This window comes from Bos taurus, chromosome 1 (assembly GCF_002263795.3).
Source record: "Bos taurus isolate L1 Dominette 01449 registration number 42190680 breed Hereford chromosome 1, ARS-UCD2.0, whole genome shotgun sequence".
In the NCBI taxonomy this organism is placed as follows: Eukaryota; Metazoa; Chordata; class Mammalia; order Artiodactyla; family Bovidae; genus Bos; species Bos taurus.
The window spans coordinates 15,316,724-15,337,352 of record NC_037328.1 but is presented as its reverse complement, the minus strand read 5'-3'; the positions used below and the strand labels follow the sequence as shown (position 1 = coordinate 15,337,352).

Here is a 20,629-nt window from a genome sequence, read left to right as displayed (position 1 = left end):
GACTCAGCAAAGGATATGGGGGAATAAATGATGGAAGCAGGATTTTCTGATGCCAGATTCAATGCCTTTCTGAACAAAGCAAAAGTCTTCACATTTTAAAAATGGTAAATGGGGATTTATGTCATTGACCAGCTATATCATCATTGAGCTGTGGGATTCGTTGCCTAAAACTTTGACTAGGAATGCATGTGAGAGGAATCTAAATGAAGTAGGAAAGAAGTGATTGAAGTTCAAAGGTCATTTGAGTCAATATATCCACATGGGCTAACAATCAAATCTTTATTTTTCTACTGTTCTTATCCGAGCTTTGGTAGTTGAATCATGTGAGGCAAATCCAAAGTGATTACAAATTAACACTGAAAAACATATCTTTTGCTTTACATAAAATGAAAGCTCTCTCATAAGTCAATTGTCTTTATTGTAACAGTAGATTTAGGTGAGGATAATTTATACTTGAAAAGGAATAATGGAAGAAAAAGTATAATTATTTAAAGTGCTGAAACAAATCCTAGTTTTCTTGTTACATTATTTTTCTAGCATGAGGCACTAGGTTTCTTAATAGCGCATACAGATACATCTTTGAAAATTTAAAAATAATATTTGGAATCTCATTGTCCATTTGTATATTGAAACTTTGCATGACAAAATATCAAATTCCCATGGCTGAAAAATATTTTGTTTCTCTAGTCTTTCCTTAAAGTGGGTTCATGGGATAAGAGAATAGTTCTGTCAAAGTTAATAATTTCTCTGGATTCACACTAGGCAATTTTTCCACACTAAAACCGTCTAAATAGTACGGTAAACTTTGATAGGGGAAGCAGATTCTGAAAAAGGCATGAAAATTTTTTTTCCTCCAACACTGTGTTTCTATTGCCTGTTTCTAATTATGGGAAATAAAATAATTGTAATGAAAATGACACTTTTTAAGAGCATGTGAGTTCCAGGTTTGTTGATTCTGTGCTTAAAGAATTCTTATTTGCAACAACACGGGATGCTGTACAGGAATATCTATGTTCTAGCATGGGTGAACCATGAGGTTGCCTGAGTGAGTGCCGTGCACCATGTCACAGAAGGATTTTTATTACTCTACCTGCAAGCTCTGGGAGTGTTAAGAAATATGTTGTTGTTGTTTAGTTACTAAGTCATGTATCGCTCTTTTGTGACCTCATTAATTGTAATCCTCGAGGCTCCTTTGTCTATGGGATTTCCCAGGAAAGAGCACTGGAGTGGGTTGCCATTTCCTCCTCCAGGGGATCTCCCCAACTCAGGGATCAAACCTGTGTCTCCTGAATTGGTAGGCAGATTCTATAATATACCACCGAGCCACAAGGGAAGACTATTAAGGAATATAAATAACATACATTTCCTGAAAAAAAAAATAACTTTAGACATGAAATTCAGAAAAATAAACTAGTATTCAGACAGGTGTGATATATTCAAGATTGGCCTGTTAGTGGAAAATTCAACATAAGAACTCTTGTATCAGTTCCTTTGGATCACAATTTCTTCAATCATGTTTAAAGTATATTAGACATAACTTTAAAAATATGACTTAGAAAATCTTTATTTTGCATATATATATTTTTTCAGAAGTAGTGTTTGTAAAACCCAAATTTGCTTCTGTATCTGTCACTTGAATTGCATACCACTCACATACTGAGCATGCTATTATGATGCTGAGTGGTAAATGTATTTTATCATTTAAAATGATAATTATAAGTTTAAAATGTTATGTAGGCAAATTTTAACATTATCAAGGTCATTTTGAACAATTTTATATAATTGTTATATGACTCTGCTTTTTACCTCTAGATTACACAATATCTCCAGTTTAATCTTCTATCTTTCCATTATACTCTTTCCTATCTGCATTGTTATAATTGAGGAATTGCCCCCCATATTCAACTACAGGCATATAATATTTGATTCATTTTTGCTGCATTATCCCTCTTGCCGTTTCTACTCTGTTAATCAGTTTATTCCACCCTATTCTCTATCACCTCCTTCATGAATCCTTTGTGTATGACTTGTGGAATTTCCTCCAACCAAATGTCATGAAAAAGTGGCTCCCATCTTTCCCTACCTTTTCATGATATGACTTCAGTCAGTCAGTTCAGTCACTTAGTCATGTTCAACTCTTTGTGACGCCATGGACTGCAGCATGCCTGGCTTCCCTGTCCATCACCAACTCCCGGAGCTTACTCGAACTTATGTTCACTGAGTCCATCATGGATATGACTTCAGAAAGTTCACAACTCTGTTAAAGTTTGCCTCTGGTCTAATGTGATTTGTTAAACTATTAACTGGAGAAATACAAATAAATCATTTATTTTAAGTGATGCAGAGCAGGAATAGAGATGAGGTGTACAGAATGAACTTGTGCACACAGGGGGATAGAGGAGAGGATGGAACAAATTGAGAGAGTAGCATTGAATATTAGCACATAGCTAGTGGGAAGTTGCTGTACAGCACAGGGAGCTTAGCTCTGTTCTGTGGTGACATAGAGGGGCGGGACAGGTGTGGTGGGAGGGAGGCTCGAAGACAGGATGTATGTACACATTTGTCTGATTCACATTGTTGTACAGCAGAAATTAACACGTTGAAAAGTAGTTAGATTCTGATAAAAATGATTTTTGAAATATTTCTAGGATGATATTTTAAAGTGTATCCTCTGTCAAAGCAAAGTGCTATAGCATCATTTCAAGACTAAGTCTTAAAACTAAAATTATTCCAAATAGAACATCTATTTAACACATCTCTTACAGGAGTTTTGATTATCTTTTTTCTTTGAACAAAGCGATGATCTAAAAATGACTCTGACTTTCTTGTAGAGTACAATTAGGGTTATAATAAAATATTCATTATCTTCCCCAAAGGTAATCAAGAAGTATACTGTAAACTAGAGTTAGAGTGTTTTTTCTGAAGAAAATTTTTAAGAGATATTTCAAATTCTAACATGTCAGTTGCTTAAAACATTGTTTGAAAACCAGACAATAGCTCATGAAATTAAAGTGTGCTAGTAAAGATATTTTCCTGTCTCTTAAGTTGAATATTTCTCAGATAAGATGATTTCTTTTTTAAAATAACTGTATAATCTTTTCTAACTTGAGGTTTAATACAATTATTTTCTTTTATTTTTAAGACACACTTTTTAATGGTCTTGGGCTTGGAGCGGTCATTGGTCTGGGAGTCGCCGCACTCTTGCTAATCCTGGTGGTAACAGATGTCAGCTGCTTCTTTATTCGACAGTGTGGGTTATTGATGTGCATCACCAGGAGAATGTGTGGGAAGAAAAGTGGCTCCAGTGGTAAAAGTAAAGAACTTGAAGAAGGAAAAGCTGCATACCTGTGAGTATCAGACATCTGTGTCACAGTAATGAAAGACTTTTTAAATCACTACAGGGAGTTCACAATTTACATTTTATTTATGCAAAACTTAGAGTGATATGCAAAAAAAAGTGTTCCATATTAGCATCAACTTCAAAAGTTCTCTCATGTTCCTACCCAGACAAGACCACACTACTGCAGGTAACTCCCCCTCTCCCAGGCAACTACTATTCTGATTTTTTCATCATAGATCATTTTTAGCTTTTATAAAACTTGATATGTGTCTGCCTTCTTTCATTCAACATAATGTTTTAGAATTCATTCATGGTATTCTGTCAGTGATTCATTTCATTTTATTGTTGAGTCATTTCTATTCATTCTTGATTCATATATTTAGGCATTTCATGGCTTCATGCATTATGTCTTAGACTTAAGGATAGAGGAGAATTCATTTTTGCATGGCTGCATTCTTTTGTTTTGCTTTTAATCTCCAAACCTATTTCAAGCTTACTAGGCATTTCATCTATGACCATTTCTTATGGATATTATATAAGGAATATTTTCACTTTAAGGGATAGTAAATTGAATAGTACACATTTTCAGTTAAAAAAATTAGTTTAAATATCCCAAAGAGTCACCTGCTCAGTTGTTGGACACAGTGGATAGCAAAGAACAAAATAAAATTAGGCTATTTTAATGCTTGAAAGAATAATGAACATATGATATAGTAAATACAGTGGGATCCATTCCTATTCACTATCTTTTGCTATCCTCCTAGAAACATATACTTTCTTATAACTTGCTGTACTTTTAAGTTGCCTGATTAACTAAAGAAGTGTATCACCAAATTTAGCTTTAGTTCATTTTCCCATATACAGAAAACAACATGCTATTTAACATAATTATACATATATTATATACAGATGATACATATATATGCACACATGACTCAAAACTGAATTTTGTATATATTCATTCTTGCTCTACTATTAACTAAATGGAACAAGTATTAGGTAACAAGCACAACCTAGGGATAAAGTGGTGAACAAAACAAATAAGAACTTTATTCACATGGAATTCACATTTTAATGTAAGAATACAGATAATAAATGCTAAAAATAAAACTGTCTGATAGTGATAGGCACTAAAAAATAAAGAAAAACAGAATGGTATATTGTTACTAGAGTTTCAGTCACTGAAGACCTCTAGCTGGAGGTGAAACTAAACTGAAGAGTGAATGATCAAGAGTCACAAATATAATGATCAAGGGGAAGAGCATTCTGATCAGGTGTAACAGTAGTACAGAGGCTTTTAAGGCAGGAATGAGCTGACTATGTTAAGCACAAAGTGGATCTGAGTGGAATAAGACAGGTAAAGAAACTGGTACCAATATTAGTTAGGAGAATTGTCTGAGTACAAAAGGATTAAATCTTGTTGGGTTAAATGTTTTTTAAATAGAAAGTGAATAACAGTTTTTATTTTATTTTATTTTTTAAAGATTTATTTAGTTGCTCTGAAGAATGGATTACTGGAAGGTTGGTAGGTGTAAAGGAAAGATATAAAGTTAGGGAGACTAGATAGGAGAATCTTTAAATACTTCCGGTGGAAAGACATGGTCTTCTGTACCAAGATCGTAGTATATAGACATATGAAAGAGTATACCATCCAGATATAGACAAGGTAGAGTCAACTACTAGGAGCTGATTTGACTTTGAGGTGACAACAAGAGAGAAATCAGAAAGAACCTTCTTGTTTTGTCTTACTTGTCTAGAAGGATGTTGGTGACCATGTACAAAACAACCTGGTGTATCCAAGCTCTGTTGTTTGCTTCTATTTGACTTTATTAATTGGTAGTTTATCCACCAACACTTCTGTTTGTAATCCCTGCTGAGATCGATTAACCTTAAAGTCTTGGAAAGATGAAAGCGCATGGTTCATTTCATGCTTGTTGTCCATCATATCTTTTAAAATCATGATTTCCCCCGCCTTAGGGAAAAAGTTTTTAACTTTTTCAAAAAGTCATTGTTGTTTTTTTTTTTAATTTTATTTTTAAACTTCACAATATTGTATTGGTTTTGCCAAATATTGAAATGAATCCGCCACAGGTATACATGTGTTCCCCATCCTGAACCCTCCTCCCTCTTCCCTCCCCATACCATCCCTCTGGGTTGTCCCAGTGCACCAGCCCCAAGCATCCAGTATCGTGCATCGAACCTGGACTGGTGACTCATTCCATATATGATATTATACGTATTTCAATGCCATTCTCCCAAATCATCCCACCTTCTCCCTCTCCCACAGAGTCCAAAAGACTGTTCTATACATCAGTGTCTCTTTTGCTGTCTCGTATACAGGGTTATTGTTACCATCTTCCTAAATTCCATATATATGCGTTAATATACTGTATTGGTGTTTTTCTTTCTGGCTTACTTCACTCTGTATAATAGGCTCCAGTTTCATCCACCTCATTAGAACTGATTCAAATGTATTCTTTTTAATGGCTGCGTAATACTCCATTGTGTATATGTACCATAGCTTTCTTATCCATTCATCTGCTGATGGACATCTACGTTGCTTCCATGTCCTGGCTATTATAAACAGTGCTGCGATGAACACTGAGGTACACGTGTCTCTTTCCCTTCTGGTTTCCTCAGTGTGTATGCCCAGCAGTAGGATTGCTGGATCATAAGGCAGTTCTATTTCCAGTTTTTTAAGGAATCTCCACACTGTTCTCCATAGTGGCTTGTACTAGTTTGCATTCCCACCAACAGTGTAAGAAATTAACAATAACACAATAATAGTGGGAGACTTTAATACCCCACTCACACCTATGGATAGATCAACTAAACAGAAAATTAACAAGGAAACACAAACTTTAAATGATACAATAGGCCAGTTAGACCTAATTGATATCTATAGGACATTTCATCCCAAAACAATTAATTTCACCTTTTTCTCAAGTGCACATGGAACCTTCTCCAGGATAGATCACATCCTGGGCCATAAATCTAGCCTTGGTAAATTCAAAAACATTGAGATAATTCCAAAGAGTCATTGTTTCAACTAAAAAATATATAGAAAATCTCAATGAGAGATAGAATATAATTAATTTGATTTATTGAATATATACTATTTTCTAAACATGATCTCAAGCATTCTTGGACTAGTCTTTTGATGTGATCAGAAGTTATAAGACTGGGTATATTCGTTTCAAAACACATTAACTACATACTTAGAGCATCTTTATTTGAAGAATATTATATTGCAGAAAAAATGAGAAAGTCGATGGTATACAAGATAGCATTTGTATAAACTCCTAGAGTATTCCATTATTTGGCTTTTATTGCAAATTAGCATCTATCTTGTATTATCATAGTTCATCTTACAAAATGGCTAATTATTACTATTTTCTTAAACTACATGTATACTCTCATTTACCCAGGCATTGATTTGCAATAGCAAATACTATTGAACACCTAGGTAACCAGGCACTTTGGCACTAGTGGTAAAGAACACTCTTGCCAATACAGATGTAAGAGACACAGATTCGATCCCTGGGTCAAACCCACTCCAGTATTGTTGCCTAGAAAATCCCATGGACAGAGGAGCCTGGCAGGCTATGAACAAAGGGTCACAAAGACAGAGCACATGCACATCTAAGATTCAGAGATACAAATGTGAGGAAAAACAAACTAGTCCCTGCTATTGGCTTGTTACTCTGATGGGAAACACACTTTGGCTTAAACAAAAAAAATCATCAAATGGATAAATAAATAAGAATGTTTTGTGTAAATGTTAACTTTTTAGAAGAGAATTTACCTAATCAGATTTATATAAGCAAGTTTTAAAAATAATAAGATATAAACAATAATAGCAGATGACTAGTCAGTGTGTGTATATGTGTGTGGATTCTAGTGCATGTGTGCTCAGTTGTGTCTGACTCTGTAACCCCATGGACTAGGGCCGGTCAGACTCCTCTGTCCATGGAACTTTCCAGGCAAGAACACTGGAGTGTTACCTTCTCAAGGGGATATTCCTGACCCAGGGATCAAACCCATGTCTCTTTTGTCTCCTGCATTGGCAGGTGGATTCCTTACCAACTGCACCACCTGGGCAGCCCCCATGAGTGTGATTTGCTTTTGCACAGGCATGAAGAGGGATACCCAAATCCAGCCCCCTTTGCTACCACATGGGAAAAGGGAGTTATACCCAGATACCTCATGTCATAAATTTTATGCATCAACATGTTTTTTATTTATTTCCCAAAAGAAAGTGAGTGATCAGATTTTAAATTTGAATTATTTTGTGGAATATTTAACACAGTTTTGATGAAAAGAATTCTAGACAAAATGGAATTTCTTCTTTCTATTTTTTTCTGAACAATATTTGGCTAGATAAATTTCAATGGAAAAAAGATTCTTAGTAAATACTCCATTCTAGCCACATTGGATTTATTTAAAGGGTGATGAGATTTTGTGGAGATTTTTAGCTATGTTCTGTAATGCATCCATTCTTGCATTTTATAGGTGAGGTTTTATTTTTCTTTATTTTTCTAGGAAAGATGGATCAAAAGAACCAATAGTGGAGATGAGAACAGAGGATGAAAGAATTACTAATCATGAAGATGGGAGCCCAGTAAATGAGCCAAATGAAACCACACCACTAACAGAACCTGAGTATGTAGCTTGAAATCCTTAATTATTTTTGGATAAATATTTGTAAACTGACTATCACATTATCATTATCAATAGCATGTCTTGACAAATAACATTTTTAAAACAATGTTTCTTCTTCAATGAAAGTACATGTGAATATCAAAATTGAGATATTTCACATAAAGATTTTGTATCAGTGTAGGAGAAAATCTCCTGTTTAAATATATATTCATCGAGGGTGAGATGATTTGGGAGAATGGCATTGAAACATGTATATTATCATATGTGAAATGAATCCCCAGTCCAGGTTCGATGCATTATACAAGATGCTCAGGGCTGGTGCACTGGGATGACCCAGAGGGATGGGATAGGGAGGGAAATGAGAGGTGGGTTCAGGATGGGGAACACATGTACACCCATAAAAATAAACAAACAAATAAATAAATATTCATAAGTTTACGCAAATATAGCAGAATAATGGAAGCATGTTTCAAATTTGGACTTTCCTGCACTGATCTTGCTGTAAGAAAGTGATACTTTCAAAATGTGATTGATTTTACTGAAATAAAAATATATCAGGAAATTAGTTACTGCTTTGACTATGAATACAGAGTTGTAAAATAGAAATAAATAGTGTGAAATAAATATGTCTATTTTTTAAATGTATGTTTGTCAAGAAGAAGAGATGCTGTTAAATAATCTATTATTTCAATGATGCTTGGTCTCCAGTCAAAGCTATGTTATTTACTTAGTTCTGCATCCAACAGAACTTGATTAAAACCATGATTAATACTTCAGCTAAACCCACAAAAATGGACATGTGCAAAAATGATGTTCATGAATATGAAGGTTAAAATGTTTAGAAACAAAGGTATTATTAGAAAGTAATAACAGCAGTATTCAACTGAATATATTCCCCTTATGGTGAATGGGCTTGCATAACTCAATGAAGATATGAGCCACACCATGTAAAGCCACCCCAGATGGACCACTCATAGTGAAGAGTTCTGACAAAACGTGATCCACTGGAGGAGGGAATGGCAAACCACTCCAATATACTAGCATGGGAACCCCACAGACCGTATAAAAAGCAAAAAGGTATGACACTGAAAGATAACCCCCCAGGTCGTAAGGTGTCCAGTGTGCTGCTGGGGAGACTGGAGGACAGCTACTAACAGCTTCAGGAAGAAGGAAGGTGCGGGACCAGTTGTGGATGTGTCTGGTGATGAAAGTAAAATCCGATGCTGCAAAGAACAGTATTGCATGTGAACCTGGAATGTTAGATCTATGAATCAAGGTAAATCGGTCATGGTCAAGCAGGACAGAGCAAGAATAAACATCATCTTAGGAATTAGTGAAAATGCCAGTCAAGGTTCAATGCACGATACTGGATGCTTTGGGCTAGTGCACTGGGACTACCCAGAGGGATGGTATGGGGAGGGAGGAGGGAGGAGGGTTCAGGATGGGGAGCACATGTATACCTGTGATGGATTCATTTTGATGTTTGGCAGAACTAATACAATTGTGTGGAGTTTGAAAATAAAATAAAATTAAAAAAAATAAACATTATAGTTGGAAAAAAAATAAAATGGACAGGAATGGGTGAATTTAATTCAGACGACCATTACATCTACTCCTATGGGCAAGAATCCAAAGGAAGAAATGGAATAGCCCTTATAATAAACAAAAGAATGAAAAATGCAGTTCTTGGGTGTAACCTCAAAAATGACAGAATGGCCTCGGTTTGTTCCCAAGGCAAACCATTCAACATCACAGTAATCCAAGTTTATGCCCCAATGACTGATACCAAAGAACCTGAAGTTGATCAGTTCTATGAAGACCTAGGAGACTTCCTAGAACTAACCCCCAAAAAGATGTCCAATTCATCATAGGGGACTGGAATGCAAAAGTTTGAAGTAAAAAGACACCTGGAAAGACAGGCCAGTTTGGCCTTGGAGTACAAAATGAAGCAGAGAAAAGGCTAACAGAATTCTGCCAAGAGAACAGAATATATAACAGGACTATATACAGCTATATATCAGAACTGATTATAGCAAACACGCTTTTACAACTGCACAAGAGACAACTTTACACATGGACATCACCAAATGGTCAGTACAAAATCAGAATAATTACATTCTTTAGCTGAAGATGGAGTAGATGAATATAGTCAGCAAAAATAAGACATGGAGCTGACTGTGGCTCAGATCATCAGCTCCTTATAGCAAAATTCAGGTTTACACTAAAGAAAGTGGGGGAAAACTACTAGGCCAGTCATGCAACTTAAATCAAATCCCCTATGAATATACAATGGGGGTGATGAATAGATTCAAGGGATTAGATCTAGTAACAGAGTGCCCGAATAACTTTGGACAGAGGTTTGTAATATTGGTCAGGAGGCAGCAAACAAAACCATTCCAAAGAAAAAGAAATGCAAGAAGGCGAAGTGGTTGTCTGAGTAGGCTCTACAGAAAGCTGAAGAAAAAGAGAAGTGAAAATCAAGGGGGGAAAGGTACATCAGACATGGAACAACAAACTGGTTCAAAACTGGGGAAACAGTACGTGAAGGCTGTTGTCACCCTGCTTGTTTCACTTATATGCAGAGTACATCATGCAAAATGCCTGGCTGGATGAAACTCAGTTTGATTACTAGGATACCACTTTAATGACAGAAAGCCAAAAGAGTCTCCAGAGGGTGAAGGAGGAGAGTAAAAGAGTCAGCTTAAAACTCAATATTGAAAAAAATAAAACTAAGATCATGGCATCCGGTCTCATCACTTCATGGTAAAAAGAAGGGGAAAAGGTGGAAGCAGTGACAGATTTTGTCTTCTTGGGCTCTAAAACCACTGCAAATGTCAAAGCAATTAGATAATTGCTTCTAATTTCATAGGAAAGCTATGACAAACCTAGACAGTGTGTTAAAACGTAGAGACATCACTTTGCCAACAAAGGTGCAGATAGTCAAGGCAACGGTCTTTCCAGTAGTCATGTGGAGAGACTGGACAGTAAAGATGTTCACATCCAGTTCTCTGGATGTGAGAACTGGACAGTAAAGAAGGCAGAATACTGAAAAATTTATGCTTTAGAACTGTGTTGCTGGAGAAGACTCTTGAAAGTCCCTTGGACAGTAAGGAGATAAATCCAGTCACTCCTGAAGGAAATCAACCCTAAATATTCATTGGAAGAACTGATGCTGAAGTTGAACCCTCAATACTTTGGCCACCTAATGCCAATAGCTGACTTATTGGAAAAGACCCTGACGCTGTGAAAAACTGAAGACAGAAGGAGAAGAGGATGACAGAGGATGAGATGGTTGGATGGCATCACCTACTCAATGACAGCAACTTGGGCAAACTCAAGGAGACGGTGATGGACAGGAAAGCATGACATGCTCTAGTCCATGGGGTTGTGAAGAGTTGGACACGACTTGGTGACTGAACAACAATAACAATTGAAAATATTTGATACTGCCAAAATCAGGGTGATCACATTATTCTTTAAATATTGCTTACCAAAACGACATTTATATTTTATTGTTAAAAAACATCATTTTTCTTTACTAGCTAGTATTCTCTTGGAGATAAATTTGATTTAGGCTTCTCATCCTAAATCAAAGGCTGAGTGTTGTCACAGGTGAAGAAAATGACTTTTTTATAAATCCCCTTTATCTTCACTCAAGGGGAAAAATAATAATAATAATAATATTTAGACAAAGGTAGCAGTACTACTCTGAAGCTTTAATTTTGGTTTAAATCTTCAGGCCCTTTTTAATGACTTCAGTTAGGGATTATTACACTCTAATTTGAAGTTGACTCTTACAGAGGTAGTTTTTTAGTTTGGGTTCTGTACACTCCCCTTCAGAAATCAGAAATCTTTTCAATAAACAAAATATTATACAACAAAGAAACTTCCTACCTGTTAATTAACATTTACTATGATATAATGGTGTATGAAAGCTGGCTATGAAAATGCCCTTATATAGAACAGGGCTATATTTTGAAAGAAAACAAAACAAAATCAAAGCAAGATAATTTAATAATTATTCCGATTCTCAATTAAAAAATTTAACATAAAAATAACAAAATTAACAGTAATCTTTAAAAATATAATTTAACATAAGCATAAGTAATGAATAAATATACATATACAAAAATATACCATCCAATAGTTAATTGAAAACACTGATTAATTACAAGTGTAATAAATACTTCTGTAAGAGATATATTGAATTTAAACATCTTGCTGCACTCCTGTTTAAGCTCTAAGTTTCTGTATATTTTGCTGCTAGAAGTAACTCATTGTTTTTATACTCCTTTATGGCTGATATTTTCAGTTCTTGGGAAAAACAGACAAGAAGAATTCTGAATGCACTATTTATAATAATCATAAAAGAGAGCCTGACTGAATAGTTTTAAGATAGATGACACTTCACTCCCAGCAATGAAATGATTTACTTTTGATTGTTTTGTTTTCATGTAATAGCTTTGACTTTCCGAAGACAATGTCTTTCTCTTCTCATTCAGATATATTAAAAAATTGCAAATATATCCCAGAGGAACTAGCACAGTAGCATTCATTATTCCATACAATGGTGAGGTTAAAGTCACAGAGGTGAATTCTATTTGTAACTTAATTATTACTTTAACAAACCTGATTTTTTTTATTCATTCTAGTGTGTGTGTGTGTGTGTGTGTGTGTTAGTCATTTAGTCATGTTCACTGTTTGCGACACCATGGATTGTAGCCTGCCAGACTCCTCTGTCCCTGGAATTCTCTAGACAAGAATGCTGGAATGGTTGCCATTCCCTTCTCCAGGGAGTCTTGTCAACCCAGGGATTGAATCCCAGTCTCCCACATTGCAGACAGATTCTTTACCATCTGAGCCACCTAATTGTACTCCATTTCCTTCTACAAAACAATAATTTATATATTTATGGATATCACTTAAAGAGCCTTAGCCAATTGTCTATTATTTTTATATTCTCTTCCAGAAAATTGCCTTTAAAAGAAGAAAATGGGAAAGAAGTCCTAAATCCAGAAACGATAGAAATTAAGGTTTCTAACGACATCATTCAATCAAAAGAAGATGACAGCAAAGCATAACAGGAAGATTACAGTCTTGAATGATGAATGCTACAAAGAGCATTTGGATTGCAGTGACCCTATGACCAAAATTATTCCACTGACCTTAATTTCTTGGGAAACTTCTAGCTTGGAATAGCTTGTACACGTATACATAAGATCCAATATTCCTGCCCATGGTCCATTTCCTTTTGTTGTTATTGTTGTACTGTTGTTGCTTATTTTGTTATGAATTTAAATAGAGACCTGACTGGCACCAACTCTTGTGTATTCAATTGACTCTATGATTGAAGTACTGCAATTTATTATATAGATAAAATGCTCTATTTCTTCAGAAGTGTATTTCCTACCACAACCTCTCCACAAATAGGAGTTTAAGAGAAAGCAAAACAAAAGCTTTGTGAGCTAAATGTATAAAAAAGCTCTGCATGTTTTTTAGTACAATTTTGGGCAAATAGATTATTAAAGTGGATTTCAGGTTAAGATGAAAATACTTAAGGTTACACTTTTCATCCAGAGAACTTCAGGGAATTTAGACTTGAAGGAGCTAGTTATCTTTAGCAAATGTTAAATATTGAGAGACACTTTGGGAAATTCTTTTTAAGTTATAATTACAGTGCTACTTCAATGTTAATTGTTAATAAATAGACGCTGAAGTGCCAGATCAAAATTGTTACCCATTTGAACGAATATTAGTTGTGTGTAAAATTAGATTAGAAAGATTCCATAAATCTCTATCTCTTATAGATGCCACATTCACTCATAATGGATTACACACAATGAAAATGTATTGCAAGTGAAATAATATTGATTTTTTGCCCTCAGCTTCAAATAAAGTAAACTGAAATGGGAACAATATCAATGTTGTCTTGATATATTTATAAATGTGATATATGTGGTTATCTTTTACTTTTTAAACTAATTTTAATTAAAAAAATGTCTTTAGTGTTTAAATACTGCAAATCATATCCTCAGATACATTTTCCCCATTATTTTAGATAATCTCTCTTTAAAAATTCATTTTCCCAATGTTATAGGTTAACCATTATATGTAATTGGCTAATGGAACTTAAGATCCTTAGTGGTTAAGTTATGGAGAAATTAACATTAAACATTGCCATAAAAGTGTCAGTGACAAATGATTAAATCACCACTATGTCTTTTTATTCTGGATGTGGTAGCTAGAAGTCATTTTAAGATTTTGATAAACAATTTTGGTTGAAGAATTTCCTCAGATAATCAACACAAATTTTCTAATATTACTTATTAGTAATATGTACCAGAAGAAATACATATTAACTTCCAAGCTATGCAAGCTCCCAGAGGTAAAAGGCTGAAAAATACTTTTCACTTATATATGAGGTTTAAAATATGTATTTATGATTATAAGTAGACATACCAAATGGGAGCAAGTTGTAGGTTACTTCTTACCCTAGAGAGCCAAAGGTTTCTTTAGGCCCCATCACATTCATAACTTTTCGTGTTTCAGGTGGTGAAGTTTAAATATAATAGACAGGTTAGGAAATTCAGACCAATAGAACGTTGGAGGAAAGTCTTAACAGTGGAGAGTGATACTGCTGCTTTAGGGTATCTCTCTATGGGGATCTTTTGACAAATATTAAGTGTAATACTAACGTCACTCATGAACACTTTTATTTACAAAGTGCTTAAAACTGTCCACTTAGGAGAGACAACTAACTCTCCAAAACTATGGTTATTAGAGGACAGAAGGTGCCCATCTGCACTTTCAGGCACTAAATCTCCACAGTGTCCTTGCCATGATGTACAGGGTTATACGATGCAGCAATCTCTCCTTGCTATCCTTTCAGGCACATCCTCAAGAAAAAACTTCCTGTGCCTACCTAGGAATTTGAGTAGGAATTATCTAACTGGTCTCTTAACGAATTTGACTGTTGCTGTTTAAGTTATGCTTTTCTGATCATCTCTTTGCTTTATTTTACTTTCTTTTTCCTTTGTTTTCCCTTTTGTATCAATGTGCTAAAACTAAGAAAAAAAATACTTGAATTAGTTTGTGCAGAGTAACTGGGCTTAGCAAAGTGTCCAGGAAGCAATCGGCATGGATGCTTATTTTTCCAGGATAGGGCTACATGGTTTTAAAGTAAATACAGTGAAAGAAAAACTTAAGAAAGCAGTTTAGCATGTTTACTCTTGTGATATCTGTGCTATACTTCAAGAGCAGAGAAATCATAATAAAGAACAAAGATTTTTGTCTCCTCAGTCTGAAAGTTCTGATTCTGTCATTTCTTTGGACTTTTCACCATAAAGCAGTTTGATTAAATAATTCTTTTATATATATATATATAAGTACATTATATATAAATATGTAGGCTGTTAAATTTTTGGCCACCAATGTGGAGTGATGATCTGAAGTTAACAGATAATCTGAAACTAATTGTAAACAGACTGTTTCAAGTGCATTGTTTCAATTGTCTGAGTGGTCCTTATCTCTTGTCCTTGAAATCCATGCCCTGCAACAGCAAGGCTATACTGTGATAAACCTTTTTTTTTTTTTTTTTCTTTTTTTTTTTTTTCAAAGCATTTCAATGGAATACTCCAAATGACTCTACTTGTAAAAGTTTCAAAATGAGAGCTGGTTTGTAGTAAATTGTAAAATATGAGTAGACCTGAAATGATCTGTTTATTTTTCATTATTATTCTAAACTAAACATATCCATACATCTGTATAAATATTATTTTTAATGTCTGAGAGTACTCTTAAATGTTAGTATAAAATGTCAAAAGATTGAACTGAATATAGGTAGTGTTAAATAATTGGAACGCTGTGCTATTTTAAAGAAGCAAAAACATCACTGAAAATTCTGGTATTTCTTGATAGGTTATGTGCAATTAGGCAGTGACAATCTATATTCAATGACATATAAAAGAGAAAAGTAATATTAGAATTTTAATATGTATTTTGTTTTTAAGACTGGCACAAATTAATGTGTCAATGTACTTTACAATGATCTGCAAAGAAATTTTAAAATTTTGATTTCTAAAGATTTATTTATTATTTTTGTGGATTGACTTATGGCCATTCGATTGATTCTAACATCTAACATTAATATTAATGTAATGCTTCTCAATTTTTCCTGCATTTTTTACTACTAATACCTACAAAAGCATTTTTTCAAAGGCTATTTGATCCAGAAACATTTACATGAATCTTGGTCTTTGAATTAAACATTTATATAAATAGAAGATTTTTATTAATCAAATTATTTATTTGAGTGCCAACAATTAATTGTAACTTTATACTCATACCTTAAGTTTATGCTTCTTATTTTAAATAATTAAGAGGTATTTGTGCCTTTGGATTAGCATGATCTTTATTAAAAGAAAAAAGAACTGCAATCTCTATTGATATATTTTGCTTATATCTATGACACTTGAATGATACTGTCTTATCTATATTTAGTGAATAAGCTCAGTTCAGGCTACTTCACCTTGAATACAAAATCTCAATAAAACAAATTATTCTGTGTAACTTATTTCCACTCTTGATAAAGTGATTCTTTTAATGCACACATAAAACATACTTAGATTGTTCTGTATCGTTGTTCTAGACAATAAGTACCTTCTAGATATTGTTGAAATTGAGTTTTACTAGTTGTGAAACAAAGACAGCAGACTACTATTTCAAATAGGATAAATTATTATGGTGTCACTTGGGTCTACATTATTCCTGTTATATATTTGACTGGGGATCATAAACCATCCTTTATTGTTGACGATAAGATAATAATTGATGAAAATATCTACAGCTGAAGTGGTAGAAAGAACAATCTCAATTTCTTAATTTTAGGAAATATTGAAATAGCATATTACAATTACATATTAAATTTGCAATGTTGTTTTTCATGAAGAATAATGTAAATGCTCAATTTCAATACCTCATGGGTTCTTTTTCATAATCATATCCAAAGAGCTTATTCAACAGACTTTATAAGTAGATGAAATTACAGTTTTTAAATGAGATGAATTGCATTATTCATCTTTAGAAAGAAAAGATTTGCATCTTCATATTAACCCTTTAAATCATTATTGCATTGTCTTTCACACTGAAATCACATATTGATGTGTTAGCATATGCCAAAATTCAACTGTGGAAGGCTCATAAAAATGAAACACTTCAATCCTAAAGTGAAAATTTCTCAAAAATGTCTTCTACTTACAGACTTAATAATGTTGAGATGAAATGATTACACATGTAACTGAGTCTATATGTAGCAATTGCTGAACAAATATGATTTCCTTCCAAGTTCCTCTTCTTCCTTCTTAAAAATTGTATTTTCTCATTAGATGCAGCTATTTAACAACATTACACACAATGCTAATAATTTCTTCTCTTAAGCTCATATTATATGCAACATTTAATATTTTAGTAAACATAGTTAATATCCTTAGAAAAATTGTTTATTATTCACTATAGGATTTTACTGACACCTTAACTACATTAGTTGGTACCACTACTGTAATTTCTTAAATATTTTCAGGATTTTAACCACATGATGTTCTTAATAGTTAATATAAAAATTGCCCATACAAAGTTAATATTGCCACTTATTTTAGTATTTTTCCTAAAATTAAAGCGTATATCTTTTAGCATCTGGTCTTAGCCTTCCTTGGGAAAATGAAGTATTGACTATTGGATCATTTCAATCACAGCCAGACATTGGAGAATAGATGAAACAAAGAGCTGAAAAAATTCAGAAAGGCAAACTGAGCTCTGACACTAGGAGTAGGTAAGAAGGACCATCATGTGAGAGGTGTTGGAGCAAGAACAAGGAAGATTGTATAGATAAAAATTAAGGCCAATAATACTGATGCAAAGGAGGAAACTTACAGAAATCCAGAGAAGATAATTAACATACATAGAAGCTATGATTCAACTTTGCAAATAGGAGTTATTTTAGAGAAAAACAGGCATTATGTAAAACAAATGGTACTGTTAAAGAGAAAACATATCTATTCCAAGTTTTGAAGGGATGCTCATGGTTTAGCATTTGCCTCTAAACTCTGTTAGGCATCTGTAAACTTAGAAATAAAGTTTAAAAAAGAATCTTATTTTTTGGTATGTGAATTCTATGCTGTGCTCAGTATGCGTTGAAACATGCTGCCTTTTATTTTCTTTAACTTATATATGCCATTCAAATTCTATATTGTTAAGTTAGCAACCACAAAGTTTTCTTTTTGTTTCAATAGAGTATGTCCCTATGAAATGCTGTGTATATATGTCTAAACTGTAAAAATGATACTGCAAATGTTGAAGTTTTGTATTTATGAAAGACATTGAAAGTATGGCTTACAGTATATCAAAATTGTCACTCTTCACCATTTGTATATTAATAGTAAAATACTTTTACTTTAATAAAGTGTTGCATTTATGTTTATTTTGAATAGTATCTTGCAATGAATGAGCTTATGACTTTACAATTTTTTTTTTTTGAAAGAGGTTCCCAGACCTATCTCTATACATTCAAAAGAAGAGAATGCTTTCTGTCATCTTGCCTCATCCTGACTCAATCTTTTGGCTTCTATGCCTTGTCCAGTCAGAGAATGTAATGAATAAACACTTGGTAAGAGCAGTGAATCTCAAACCATGGCCCCTAGACCAGTAGCATTGACACCACCTGGGAACTTATTAAAAATGTGAACTTCTGGACCCCACCATGGACCTAAAAATCAGAATAATCTGGGAGAGGGGCCCAGGAGCCTGTCTTTCTAACAAGCCATCCTGGTACTTCTGAGGCACATAGAAATTTGATATGCATTTGGTAAAAAGACACCTTAGAAATAAGATAGTTCTAGTTTATGTCACAATTTTATTTCTCACGATCATTTTTTTAGGACTTTGTGAGTTATAAAAAAAGTTAATCATTGCTCAGAAGTTTTAACAAATATTTTAATTTTATTTTTAAAACTAAATTTAATTCATTCTTAAAATGAAAAAAAAAAAAGACCAAACTTTCACAAGGGATAACTTTCAGTATAAGCTTTATTTATTATTTTTTTTCAGTGTTACAGCTCTATTTTATTTAGAAGATAGCAGGAGAATCCAAGACTTGAAGAGAAGAGAGTGGAGGAGTGCGTGGGGAGCGAGGGAGAGAGAGAGTGAGAGTGAGAGAGAGAGCGCGCGCATGCACACGGGAGACAGAATCCGTGAGAAAGCGCTTTGGCTCCTCCTTTTATATGTTTTTTCTTCCACCTGGGCCTGCCCTATGCAAATTAGGCTTAGCCAGGAGTGCTGTTTGTTCTGTTTGTTCTGCCTGAAGTCTTCACTCTGGTCCTCGGACCTTCCTTGTCTTTTAGCCACTGCCATTTTGGACTCCTTTTCCCTATTCTACCTACCTAACATTCCCCCCCTCAAGAGATGGGAGGCCCAATTCTTTGGGAATAGGGGCATCGAGGTCTTTCTGGCTACTTCCTGCTGAACTGGGGCGGCGAGGGGTATTGGGCCTCCCCCTCTTGCTAGTCTCAATCCTCAGAGTCCTTATAGTGGTGTCCAAGGGTGTGTGGTATTTTCCGTGGTCAGCTGTAGTTTTATATCTTTGTTGAACTGGCACTGCATGTTGTAGCTGGTTGACCTTGGCAGAGACAAAACAGGTTAGACAATTGACAGTACATGGAATAATCATAGGCATCATCAATGTAGCGTAACAAGGACTAGTAGGGACATTGGTCAATTTTAAATTCACATCGCCAGGATAGCTCAAGTCCCTCTTTGTTCAGGAATCAGAAGATCTATCTCCTGTTTTGGAGTACAGTCTCTGTCAAGCTGTGTTGGCTCCTTAGAGCTATCCTGAGAAATCTTATCCCCAGAAACAAGGTTTTGGGGGTGTTCATTAGAATGACACTCATTGGTAGTTCTGAATAGGTATCTGAGATCTCCCAGGGGCTCACAGGTGTATCAAGTGTCCTCTTCTGTTTTCTTCCACGGCTTGACTCATGAGTAGTGAATTCAGGAGTCATGTCCTGGTACCTTGACTGCTGTGGGGGTAGAAAGTATTACAGGGTAGGGGCCCTTCCATGTGGGCTGGAGTTGAGCCTTTGGGGACCCATCTTTCCAGACTTTAATTAGGACTTGAGTTCCTGGAGCATATAGTGGTGACTCTTTAGAATCTTTTGGGTCCTGGTTCATACCCCACAAGCGTATATCCTGTTGGAATTGCCCAATGGCCATGGTATAAGATTGGAGGGTCTGAACCTCTGGATCTAGGAAGAGGTCATTGACATAAACAAAAGGTCTCCCACATAGCATCTCATAAGGACTAAGACCAACCTGTTCCTTAGGGGCAATGTGGGTGTGGAGAAGAGCTATTGGTAAAGCCTCCTTCCATCCCAGGGAGGTCTCCGGGGTTATCTTTTTTATTGCTGATTTTAAGAATTGATTGGCTCTTTCTACTTTTCCTGAAGACTGAGGCCTCCAGGCACAATGGAGATAATAAGTAATGCCCAATGCTTTAGAGACCCCTTGGGTGACCTTAGAATTAAATGATGTCCCATTGTCACTTTGTAAATTGCCCAAACACACACACAAACATAG

General features: G+C 34.7%; 1 protein-coding gene across 1 annotated transcript in view; it reads left to right on the top strand.

Annotated features, from left to right (window-relative positions):
- The window catches only part of NCAM2 (neural cell adhesion molecule 2), a 564,637-nt gene extending 546,154 nt beyond the window's left edge, over positions 1-18,483 (top strand). Inside the window, exons 16-18 of the mRNA XM_002684635.7 lie at positions 3,143-3,347; positions 7,883-8,002; positions 12,972-18,483. Of these exons, the coding sequence (XP_002684681.3) occupies positions 3,143-3,347; positions 7,883-8,002; positions 12,972-13,083 (437 nt within the window). The 3' untranslated portion in view covers positions 13,084-18,483. The remainder of the gene's footprint in view (positions 1-3,142; positions 3,348-7,882; positions 8,003-12,971) is intronic.
- The last annotated feature ends 2,146 nt before the right edge of the window (positions 18,484-20,629 follow it).